The sequence below is a fragment of the Notamacropus eugenii genome, chromosome 3 (genome assembly GCF_028372415.1).
Source record: "Notamacropus eugenii isolate mMacEug1 chromosome 3, mMacEug1.pri_v2, whole genome shotgun sequence".
NCBI lineage: Eukaryota > Metazoa > Chordata > Mammalia > Diprotodontia > Macropodidae > Notamacropus > Notamacropus eugenii.
In genome coordinates this window covers 70878061-70890536 of record NC_092874.1, presented here as the reverse complement: position 1 = coordinate 70890536, position 12476 = coordinate 70878061, and the positions used below count along the sequence as shown (strand labels likewise).

Sequence of the window (12476 nt, the reverse complement as noted above, 5' to 3'; positions counted from 1 at the left end):
AAGAAACCACAACCCAGAAGTGTGCAGAAGTCCGATTTCAGATTCTTCTTCCAACCTGGAAAAAACCACCATCAACAAAACCTTCTTTTTTTTTTCCCATCTCCAAGGGACCACAGCATGAGTGGGCTGGGAAAACTGCACATGGCACTCCCCAAACTCAACTATCACTTGGCTTCATCATTCTTGTGCACAGCTGCCTTCAATTTTCTGTCCTTGGGGTTTTTAAAGGAACATTTCTTCTATGGCCAGGATTCTTGAGTTTTATGGTTATACAACTCTCTCCCAGGGCCAAAGAATGCTCAAAAAGTCTTAAACCCAGCAAAAAAAAAAAAAAGTTAAGAGGAGTATCCAAATAAATGTGAACTCTAAAAGAAAACTTGCCCACATTCCTAAAACTATAGGATCATAGGACTTCAGGGGCCATCTATTCCAAGACATGAGGAAACTGAGGCCCAGAGAGATAATTGCTGAAAAGTACTTTTACTCTCCCTTTCAAATCCTGCTATTCTGTCCAGGATGATTGTGCTACCCAATTATGGCCAAAATGCAGCACAGGGAGTATAGGGAAGAGGCAAGTGACCCTATATTCTTCTATATTCTTCTCTCTCTTACCCACTCCACAATGAATTCCACTTGAAAGAAGAGGAATAACTCTTAAGCCACATCCTATATAAAAAAGGAGAATTCTACCTCCCCTCCGCCTCATCTACAAAGCAATGTGCTTTCTACTTACCAGCACTGGTGGAGCAATAAGTATTAATATTTTTACCTGGAGTCCAATTTATGCCGTCTGTATTTGAAATGCTACTGCTAAGAAAAACAAACATGAGAGTTTGGTCATGCTAGGATAAAGCAATCTCTGATGAAGTCCTTCCTTTACTGATTTATAGTCTTATTCAGAAGCAAACGGCTCAGCTCATTACAGGACTAGGACCAGAATAGAGATGCCAACTACCCTCCATCACTCCTTGGGCCTTTATTTTGAAACTTCTCTCCCTAAAGTTAACCAGCTGGAATCATTTTAGAAGCAGAAGAAGTTTCTTACCTATCTTCTTCCAATGTTGGCTCTGCATTTCACCTGCTGTACCAAATTTCAAGAGGTGTTTGATCATAGGATTAGTCTAGGCTGCCCCACAAACATCACTTTCACATTTGTGTCTCCCCACCCCTTAAGTTTTCTAAGTCAGTCTCTCCCTGCGTCACCCACATTCATTGGATCAAACAGACCAGTAGAGTTCAGGCCTGAGGTTTGTGACATGTTGGAGGCCTGGCGGGATCACAAGATAAACACCAAGTCTTGGAGAACTGTAAAGCAATTTGCACAGATCCGCCCGGGGCAGAGGGAAGAAATCAACAGCATATCCCCAGTTAAGTGAAAAGCTCAAGCCTGCCCAAGGTAGTGCATTTCTTGGAGATGGCCAGAGGAACACTTAAGCCTACCTTGTCCATCCTGAGACATGATCAGTGACCCAGGAATGTAGGCTTTTCCCAGGGGCTGCATCTTGAGCAGAACAGACCAACAAGCTCCTGTTAACCACTTCCTGTCCCAGAAATCCAACCTCCCGGTTCCACATGTCCTTTGCACCTTCTTCACCACTCCAAGAGGGCAGATTGATCTGATAATCACCCTCATAAATCAAGTCAAGTAGAGGTCCGTGCATAGTCCCAACAGTACAAGCACCATGCAGAAAGGAAGTTGGGGCCCATTCCTGAGAGCTGGTTCTTTACTTAGAGACTGTTTGGGCTTCAGCCAAATGGGATCGGTTGGCATCGTTTTCTTCTTGGTATTGTCCTAAGTGAGTATCCAATTCACTCTGGCTGACTAATCAGACACTTCTTAGAGAGGAGGAATGCCCTGATAAATGTAATATGATAAAGCCCTCCCAAGCGCCACACCACAAAAATAAAATCTACAAAGAGTGTCTATCGGGGCTTGAAAAACAAAGAACCCCTCTGATTTTGTGTCAAGTCTGCAAGAGCACACTGGATACTCTGAGTGTGCAGGCTTCACATAAAGAATCAGGAGAAGGCTCCTAGAAGCATCCTCATATATAGCATTTTGCTCCTTAAAAGGGGAAAAGATTATTATAAACATCTTGAGCAGGAAAAATGGAAATAAATCCAACAATACCTCACTGCGCTGTTCAAAGTCATTGTGAGTGAGCTCTGCTTGGTCATAGGCTCAAACATGAGGTCTGCATGAAGGAGCAAAACAGACTTTGGAGGGGTCTTCTTTCAACAATGACGTTAAGAAGAGGGAAGGAGGCTGGGTCACCAATTGATCACTAATTTGAATATATGCTTTAAGACTCTAAAAATCAAGAGAACTCATTAGGCTAATAGGCACTAACATGTTTCCAGAGAAGTATAAATTTCTGTGACTTGATTTGCCTCTCTGGTCAGTACAGGGAGCCTCATCCGAACTATCACCATGTCCACTCTGTCAAATGGCCTGTACTTCATGTTGCTCTGCCTTTACCCCCTTCCTGAGTGTCTCCACCAGCACCATAACAGACGCTAAAAGCATGTGAAGCCATATAAAACATGGGAAGCCACAATTTGACCTCACAGGGATCTGCTTTAAGAACACATCTTGACTAAAGGCAGGAAGTGCACCCATAATCCAGTCTCAGCGCACAAACAATTCAACAAAAACTCAGTAAAGATGCTTCTAATAAGCCTCCCTGTTTGTACCACCTCAAAATTATCTCCCAGTCCATGTGAGTTTGCAGTACTGAAAATGAAGCAAGTGATGATGATGTTGGCATTTTCCCCTCACCGCCATGCTGAAAAGACCTTTGCAACCCAATTATGTCAAATATGCTGGGTGAGGAGTGGCAGAAGTGAAGGAGGAAGTCCCTATTATCTGGTTCCAACAGAGGCAATTTAGTCCCAGGACAGTTCCAGGGCTGGGACTTATAAAACTTTATTGGGGATTCAAGTCATTCACAGGTATACCTAGAATGCCAGCTGAATCGAGATTCCCCAGGATTTTGGATAACAGATCCAACAATCCACATTGGTGGTTTGTTTCTGTGTTTGACCTCAATCTACTGCTCCAGTGCCTTAAAAGCTTTGGGATCAAGAAGACACAAATATACCCACATCCACAACTTAGCTAATAGCTGAGAAGAGGTCCATTTCGTAGGGCTGATAGCTCTTGAGATGGAAGGGATTTCAGAGATTCTTTTCTTTTTACATATGTGAAAACTGAGGCCCAGAGAGGGGGCCTCAGTCACTTTCCCAAGGTCATATGTGTATAAATACATAAATACATACATATATATATATGTATACACACACATACACATATAATAAGTGTCAAAGACAGGAACTGAACCCTGATCCTCTGCACTTTCCCCTGGACTGAGTACATCTAGAGAAAATGATGTCAGGGAAAAACATAAGGATATAACAGAAAATTTTCCTGGTATTCATCCCTAGTGGCCAATCCACTCTCTTGCTTCTAAAAGTGTAGCATAATAGAAAGAGTGCTTGACTAGAAATCATTTAAGGGACAACTAGGTAGCACAGGTCCTGAAGTCAGAAGGACCTGAGTTCAAATCTGGACTCAGACACTTACTAGCTGTGTGATTCTGGGCAAATAACTTAAACCCAATTGACTGCCCCCCCTCCAAAAATAGAAATCATGTGACTACAGTCATGTAGTCACCACCTGTGTGCACTTACTATCTACAATTCCCTTCTTTTATGTAATAAGAGATAATACCTGCAATATCTCTCAAACAGGGTAACTGTTAAGAAAAGCAAGTAGGAAACCTTAAAAACCCCTAGAAATGTGAACTATCATTGCTACTTTACCTAGAGCACTGATGCCATTCAGAAATAGTTCCTAGTAGTTTACAGGGCAACCTAACAATCTCTGGATTATCTGGCTATAGATAAGGTGAGTTAAGTATTAACCACAGAACTGTTACCCCTGATGTCCCCTCTTCCCACTTACCTCAATGTTTGATCTTCAAAATGTGGTTTTACTTGTGAAGCTGCACACCATCATTCTCCACCCTCTCAAGGGGATCTACTGAAACTCTCCTCTAAAGAAAGAGGGAAGGGAAAACAAACATAAGTCACTATTATGCCAACTGGGAAAAATACAGCAAATGATGTGACAACCTTATAGATTCCCAAAGTAGACCAGGATCTTTGTGATTAATTTTCTGCCCCTGAAGCACTTTTATCTTCTTTAAGTTATTCATCCACTGTCAGTATTGAAATTGAAGGATAGTGGTTTGTCTCATGTTAAAAAAAAAACAAACCTATAAAAATGACTCCCTAAAAGGATGGCCTTTCTCTTTCACCTAAAGTAAGTTAATTAATAAACTCTACAATAATACACATCAGAAGTCTTTGGTTTTAGTTTTATCTTGTGCTCTGTTTTCCCCATTGTCCCAGGATATGTATAATGTTGTTCTAAGTCTTGTGGGTGTAGATGAAAGGTATGTTATATAATTATTGTCACTACTCAAATGTAAATTCATATCCCAAAAAAGTATTTGGGAGGTTGGGGGAGGGCAGGATATAAAACCTGGAAAATATTTTGGAATATTTTAGAGAATGTGAGGTTTACTTTTTTACCTTTGCCCAGGAAAGACTTAAAGGAAAGAGCAGATTGGGAAGGTTTGACATGAGAAAGATGCCCAAAACAAATTTCTCTACCTAGGTATCAAAAAGACTGAATAATCCACATGGGTGCTTAAAGAACACCATTTTGACTTGAACTTGTAACTTATCTGGTGTTGACTGAAATTGAACTGTTTCCTTAAGAGGCAGGAGAGGGAGGGAGAGAAAAAGAGCCCAGTTAAGCTGGGAGTGGAGAAAAGTAAAACCAAGAAAACAGGTAGTCATTAATCTGTTGTCTCTGTAAAAAAATTGGGGCTGTGGATTTTTTTTTCATATTGTGTATGTGGCTAGAGTGTTGGACTTGGAGCCAGGAAGATCTGAGTTCAAATCCTGCCTCAAAAACTTACTAATTATGTGACCCTGGGCAAGTCACTTAACCTCTATCAGCTACAGTTTCCTCATTTGTAAAAGAGTGATGTTGATAACACCTACCTCAGTGGGGCTGTTATGAAGATCAGAAGAGACACTCTATGTAAAATGCTTCACAAACCTATGATAAACTATAATAATAATAATATACTATAATAAACATCATTATTACCATTACCATTAATGCTGCTGTTCTAACAAGGCTGAAGAAGCATATGAACTACTGTTGATTCTCTCTGGGAGACAGGACAAGGCCAAATTCTAATTCTAAAGAAAAGCCCTCTTTAACTTTTTGAGTAGTGGCAGTGGGCATAATCAACAATGAATTTCCAAAGTAGTCCAACTCAGAGTTTCCTGACTATTTCCTGGATATTTCCATCATATCTCCTCTCCAAACACTGATAGTAAGCACTTGTTTACTATAAATTGCTTCTTTTGTCCTAGTATTCTATTTTGAGAAACCACATTACGATGTTTCATGCAAAAATAAGGCAAAGCCTTCTTGATCTGGCACATAGTATAGGTGCTTGATAAACACCTATTGGATTGGGAGTTGTAAAATAGCTTATTCTATGGACAAAGGCCAACAAGAAAATTGGTCTCCCCATTACACATCTGTACTCAGGTTTCAAAGCTTTCACCTCACTTTGGAGCTTTGGAGTATGGTGGAATCCTTTAACAAGGTGATACCAGAGTGGACTGTGCCCTCCTGTCTCCTACTGCCCTGCTGGGACACCAAAGTCACCCAACTAGGACACCAATGGAGAGAAAACACAAGATGCTTCCTCTCTTAGGACAAGTTGGCCAAAATCTCCTATTGAGATTCTCACCAACTAAAAGGTATTGCTATGTGGTGCAATTCAAATGCCCAGTAATCTATGCTTAAGGAACCACTGGAACTGGTCAGAGATTGCCCAGTTCTTCTGAGCATATGCAGCATGCTCTGCCTGATGCAAGCCCCCAAGGAAACTTGAACATGGGCAGGTCTACTTTCCAGTCTCAAAACCAAAAGGTTTGTGAGGAAGGGGCCAAGGCTTTTCCTCTCTCCTGACTGGCCCCATTGAGAGCAGTGTTAAGTCTCTGAGGCTACTTGGCTTACCACCAGCAGTTGCTTCTATCTATTCTTTCTGGTTTGTGGGTAGAGAACTATAATATGAGGTTCTGAATTGTGAAATTCAAAGGGTCAGAAGAACAATCTGCCAGAGGCCTGAGAGACAACATTGGTGCCAGATGTTTCATATAGCAGGCCCTGTGATGAGCAAAGTCCTAGGAGATGAGCTGAACCCAATCTTCCAGCAGCTCAAAGGCAACCAGGAGGGAAAGGCAGCAGCTCATTTGCCCCCTGCACCATTTTTAAAGTGGGGCAATGGCTATCTAAAAACCACGTGAAGTTTGAACCCACTCTCCCTAGGAACTGGGAGAGACTAGGAAAGAGCAGGCCTCTGGACACTGAGGAGAGTAGACTTCTATTCCTGCTATATCTTTCCACTAACTATCCCTTTGAAAAGGCTAATTGAAGTTAATTGGTTAAATAATACTGGGGTACCAATCACAGAAGGATATTGATGACAGAAAGGATATGCTAATGGTAATTGGAAATTACTATTTGGAAGAAGGCTTAAGTCAATGGCATTAGATAAAAATGCCACCTCCCCAATTGCTTGAGGTAGCTCTAGAATTAGGAGGGAGAGATGTAGTCAACCATGTCCTCATTAGTGAGAGTGTTAGGTTAAAGATCATAAAAGTTTAGTGAAAGTTACACATGTGTTTGAAAACAAAGGTGCACACAGACAGCAAACTACTAAGTTTTTTAGTTGATTTTCTTTTTACTTAATGGCAAAACAGAATCACTCTTTTCCTTTGGCATAAATCTATTCAGTGCTCTGTGGTATGATTTTTTTCCCCCTTAAGAAATCTGCAATATAAAGTATAACCTTCCTAATTAACCATTCATTAAAACAACTGGAACAAAATAAGTCATGGAAAAAGCATGCAGTTAATACTGTTTTTTTTTTTCTGCCTGAACACTTGTGGAATTAGAGGTACTTAATCAGTCACCCCTGAGAAGGACTTCATTAACCATATCACCTAGTAGAATCCACTGCCAAAAGATGTCTCTCTAGTTGGGACTCCTCCCCTCAAAGACTAATGGTCAATACAACCTTACTTCTAAGGAAAATTAAGTGGCAGAAATGATTTTCAGGCTGTTTAAGCAAGTGAGGAATTTTCACTTGATGCTTCTGGTTAGCTGGACAAATGTTTCTTTCTTCACTCCCAGTATTCACTATGCCTGATGGACAGGTCTGTTTCAGTGGAGTTTGTTTTTTTGGTGAAAGAATCCAAGCCAGGAGAGGCTTTTCACTATCCTGAAATTCTCTGAAGAATATTTTAAAAAGTGACCCATATCCTTTTGATCTGCCTGTGTGACCATGGCCAGGTCTTTTTCCTGTTTCCTCATCCATAAAATGGATGGGTTGGGCTAGACAAATCTAAGATTCCTTCCAACAGCAAAGCTCTACTCCTGGGCAGCTAATCAACTCTTCACACAGTGGGCACCAAAAGGGCTGGGGAGGTAGTATGGTATAGTAGAAAGGGGACTGGATTTGCAGTCAGAGGACACAGGTTCAAATCCTATCACTTCTAACCATAGCAAAACCACTCTCTGGACCTCAGGAGTGGGACTAGATGACCTCCAGGACTCTTCAAGCTCTAAATTCATGGTCCTGGGACTTCCAGGCTAAGCTATTCTGAACACAAGTCAGAAGAATGAACAAGAGTTAATGATATCTGATCATGGGAAGAGAAAAAAATAATACTGCTATTCCTATGCAAAATTGCTTAAATTCTATAATATATCCCCCTACTGCTAGCCCAAATAACTGGTAGGGGAAGGAAAAGGAGTGAGGTGAAAGGAGCAGAGAATTAGGTTCCTAAACCCTTTATGAATTCCTGACTCACATCAATACCTACTTTTCCTGTGGCCTAATCCCTCAGACCCTAAGAACATCTAGGGAGAAATTAAACTCATATTATGAAACATTAATGACTGTCAATGAGAATGCATTATTTTGGAATATTTTTGCATTTTAATAGGAGCCTTTGGAAGAAAAAACCTTACTCAAGGAAGGATCTGAAAAATGATTTCAGGTGCCCATATGGGGTTGTGACCCACATTTTATGAAGTACTGAAGGGTTTATGAATGGAAAAAGTTTAAAAAGCCCTGCCTTAGACTATAGAAGAATGGTGTTTTTTAAAGAAAATAACCTTTTACCGTGATCAAATCAAAACATGTGGCCCACCACCAGGGCTAGCTTTGCTCACGGCCAGTCTGGACAAGTGGCCTTCAAATAGGTAATTTCATGGACAGTGTTTCAAACTCTACTGCTTGGTCCTATAAAGTCACAAAGACTAAGTAACCCTATCAGAAGCATGACTCTGGGTTACTCCTTCCGGAAAGTCTAGTGATAACCTTTCAAAGACAGAAAGATGCTACTGCAAAACGTTAATGGAAAATGTGGGTTTCTTCATTTGGTCCTTCTAAAGGCTTGCTTGATCTTCTAAATGAACTCTTAGGCTACAAAAAGTCATTGGCATACTTTCTAGCAATTACCACACCTAGGAAAAGGAGAGGAGATATATCTTTTTGGGTGGAAGGAGGAGAAGAAGAGAGAGAGTTAAACTTTGAGAAGAATTTCAGGACACTACTCTTAAGGTACCTTAGATAGGAATTTAGTGCTTATGTTATTAAACATGTCGATTTAACACACCTGTTAAGAAGTTTTATAAATGCTCACCATCTTGGGGAAGGAGAGATAAAAGTTTAAACTCAAAACTTAAAAAAAGCATTAAATGTTAAAAAATTATTTTAATATATAATTGGGAGAAAATAAAATGTTAAGAAAAAAAGGGGGGGGGGGTGTTTTTGCTACCTTTCTCCAAAGAGCCAACCTATGCCCCTTACTAAAGCTATGGGACTTGGTTTCCTGGTACCCCACTCTCTCCCTGGCCAGTTTTTCTATAAAGCAAAGCTCCTGGAGGAAGGTGTCCTCACATGCCAAAGAAGTATTTTAATTTCTGACATCTCCAGTCCCTAGGCATTACCTAGATCCTTTAAGGACCAGCTTAAATTTAAGCTTCTCTTTGAAGTTTTCCTATATACTCTGATCCCGAGGGCCAGGGCTTCTTTATAATATCTTCTCTCATTGCTAGATTTCACAAGTGTGTCATATACTGAGACCATGTCTTTTGTGCACACTTTAAGTATTCAACAACCCTTTGTGGACAGGAGTAGAATTCTGGGCTTTGGAGCTTCAGGGGTTCAAGTATTTCTTTCAAGACTCTGAAATTTGTGTTTAAATCAGTTCTACCCACCAGGGGTTATAGTCAACAACAGAAAGTAACATTTATAATTTACACACACACACACACACACACACCTTATAATACATACATAATATAATTCATTTAGAACACAAAATATTCACAGTACCACTCTTTCTACTAACAATAAAAATAATAGCTAATCTTTATGCAGGGTGTCCCAAAAGTCTTAAGAGTAGTTTTAGTCATTAATAGCTTATGTGCAGTTTTAAGTTATTATAGCTTAATTGAGCTATTAAAGCTTAGAACTGCCCTGACTTTGGGGGCACCCAAATAGAGTGCTTTAAGATTCTCAAATCTCTTTACAAACATCATCTCCCGTTAAGGTAAATGCTCTTATTATTCCCATTTTACAGATAAGGAAAATGAGGGTGAGAGAGGTTAAATGGTTTGCCTAGGGTCATACCACACAAGTCAGTGTCTGAGGGAGGATCCAACTCCAGGTGTTCCTGACTCTGAGTCCAGCAAGGTGCATCTGTTAGGTCATCAGCTGACTGAGAATTGGAACCAAAATGGGTGCCCATCAAATAGGGAACCACTGATCACATTCTGGTATATGAAATAATAGATTATTGCATCAGAAAAAATGAAAAATAAGGAATTCAGGGAACCACAGAATAGAAAGCAAGTGATATAGAATGACTAAAGGAAAATTATTTACAATGACATAATAATGTAAATAATAACAACTTTAAAAAATAATCAAACTAATGAATGTGCTTAGCAAAGTACCTGGCACATAGTAGGCACTTTAAATGTTTATTGATTGAGTGATGATGGATAGTCTGTCCTGAAGAACTGCTGAAAAAATAAATACACCTTTTTCCTCAATAGAGGTGGGGGACTATGGATGTGGAATGGGACATATATGGTCAGGTGCAGCTTGTCTTTTGGATGCTTGGAGTGTATTTCTTTGTTGTAAGGTCATGTTCAAGATGAGATATGGGAAGAAATAACTGTGGTGTAATAAAAATATTTATTAGCCAATAACAAAACTTAGAAAGGAAAAGAAATAGACTGAAGTATTCCTTAAGACCTAAGCAAAGCAGCACCTCATTCTTCCAGGGAAGGCTTTTAGAGGCTGGCATACCACCAAGTGTGGGAGGATGTTTTGAGACAAAATAGCAGCTGATGTAGACAACACATGAAGTTGATACCTCTAAAATAAGTCCTCCTTGCCTAGAGCCAGAAACCCCACCAAACTCTCTCGGTGTTTGGGTCTGTGTCCCCTGTAGAACTGCATGATTCTGTTACACTTTGTTACAGATGCTTTAGGCATCTGGAATTCCCACACTTTCTTCATGCAGGTATAGAAGTGATTAGATTGCCTCCTCTCCCCCTGCCTCTCTATAGTTCAGCAACGCTGCTCACAAGAGGTCCTAAGGTTATCAAGTTGACTGCCTAGGGAGTTGATAAAAACAAACTCCCTTTATGGACATGAAGCTCCCTTTCCTCATGGGTGAAATGTTGGTCTTGAAAGAGGCCAGGCCTTCAGTTTTGTTTGTGTATTGTATATAAGCAAGCCCTCACGGTCCTCATTACAGTCTCCTTCCCTTGTCGGAACTAGCAAGCTTAGTCTAGGTCACACTTAAGTTAGTATGACATCTATTTCTATCTTGTATCCCTGACAAAACTTTAAGCCTCCTGCAAGCCGGGGCAGTATCTTACACAGTGCCAGGCACAAAGCAGGCAAAGAACAAAGACTTGCTGACTTATAAGAAAAAAAAGAGAAGAGAATAAGGGAATGCCACCTAATGGACTCTGGTTAATTGCCCCCTACTTTTTTTGGGTTGTGAACAGGCCCATATGCAAAAACCAACCCTGTAACAGGCCTCCCTATCTGCCTAAGAGACAGAGGGTCACAATGGAGCTGTGGTGGCAATGGAGGCTCTTACACAGCCACAGAGCCTAAGCAGAGTCCCAAGGAGGAAAATTTTGTCATATTAAAGAAGAAAGAGGAGAGGATATCTCACTAAAGAAACATCAGGAATAAAATTGGTTAACACCTCTGAAGCAAATATTTTTTTTCCCCTCTTAAGTATGAAAGGAGCAGGGAAAAGAAAAAATAAACAGGAAGAATATGTAAAGGGAAAACCAAAAAGTATGTGCCAAAACATACACTAGCCCCAGCAAGCTGTGCTGTTCTAAGCCCGTAGGAGCAAGTGTCAATTCAGTTACCCAGATGGCGGCATCTAAGGAAGAGGCAAACGTCAGATCAGGACAGTTCCCACAGAAACTAAAAAAACTGAATGCTTTCAGAAAAGATCCGAACTTTTCTTCTGAGTCTCCACATCTAAACAAATAAGTGGCTAATAGGAGTCAGGAACTAGTTTCAAATTTAATATATATATATATATATATATATATATATATATATATATATATATATATATATATATATATATATATATATATATATGCATGAATACGTAGTATGAAAGATGAAATCACAAGGTACAACTTTCTTTTTTCATAGGTAGTATTGACCTATAATATTCACATTTCTAAAAAAGATAATTTATTGCTATGTGTAAAAATATAGTCCTTGATTTCTGAAGTCCAAAGTTGGCAATGTCATTATTCATGTTCTGAAATAAACATTCATTTTATTTGTTGACCACTCCTAATATAATTTATACACAGATGGAAGAAAGGCTCTCATTTGGAGATATAAAGTCAGTCACATTCACAAAAATCCTGACTCTTGAAAATTGACTGAATTTCAGTCTCTCTCTGACCATGGAACAAGCACCTGTCAGCTGTAAAAGTGCAGCAAACTCCTACAAGATTTTTGCTGGCCAGACAAAAGTAGGGGAAAGGACTGTTTCACTTCATGCAGAGATTTTTTTTTTAATCCACTTTGCCTCCAAAGTTTCTCAAGCTTCAACAAACCATGGGGCTAGTGTCCAACATGTATGAAGAGAACACTAGTACTTTTAATAACAATAAAGAATTGTTTAAGGAAAACAAGTCTCCTGGAGCCTGGATATGGAGCGGTTACAGCACATCTGCAGGGAACTCAACAGTAAGAATTAATTTTCTCTCCCAGTTCTAAGAACTGCTCTAATTCTCCTTCCACTCCAAG

The 12476-nt window shown here is 39.9% G+C and overlaps 1 protein-coding gene across 13 annotated transcripts in view; it reads right to left on the bottom strand.

The window, feature by feature from the left end:
* SVIL (supervillin) overlaps nucleotides 1-12476 on the bottom strand; it is a 266599-nt gene that overhangs the window by 193947 nt on the left and 60176 nt on the right. For 12 of the 13 annotated variants that reach the window (XM_072651890.1, XM_072651879.1, XM_072651891.1 and 9 more), the window contains one exon: nucleotides 3965-4055. Coding sequence is in view for 1 of the 13 variants with exons in the window: in XM_072651868.1 (XP_072507969.1) it covers nucleotides 1046-1112 (67 nt within the window). In the remaining 12 variants the exon portion in view is untranslated. Of the gene's footprint in view, nucleotides 1-1045; nucleotides 3354-3964; nucleotides 4056-12476 lie in introns of those variants that run through there. The other variant, XM_072651868.1, reaches the window with a different exon arrangement.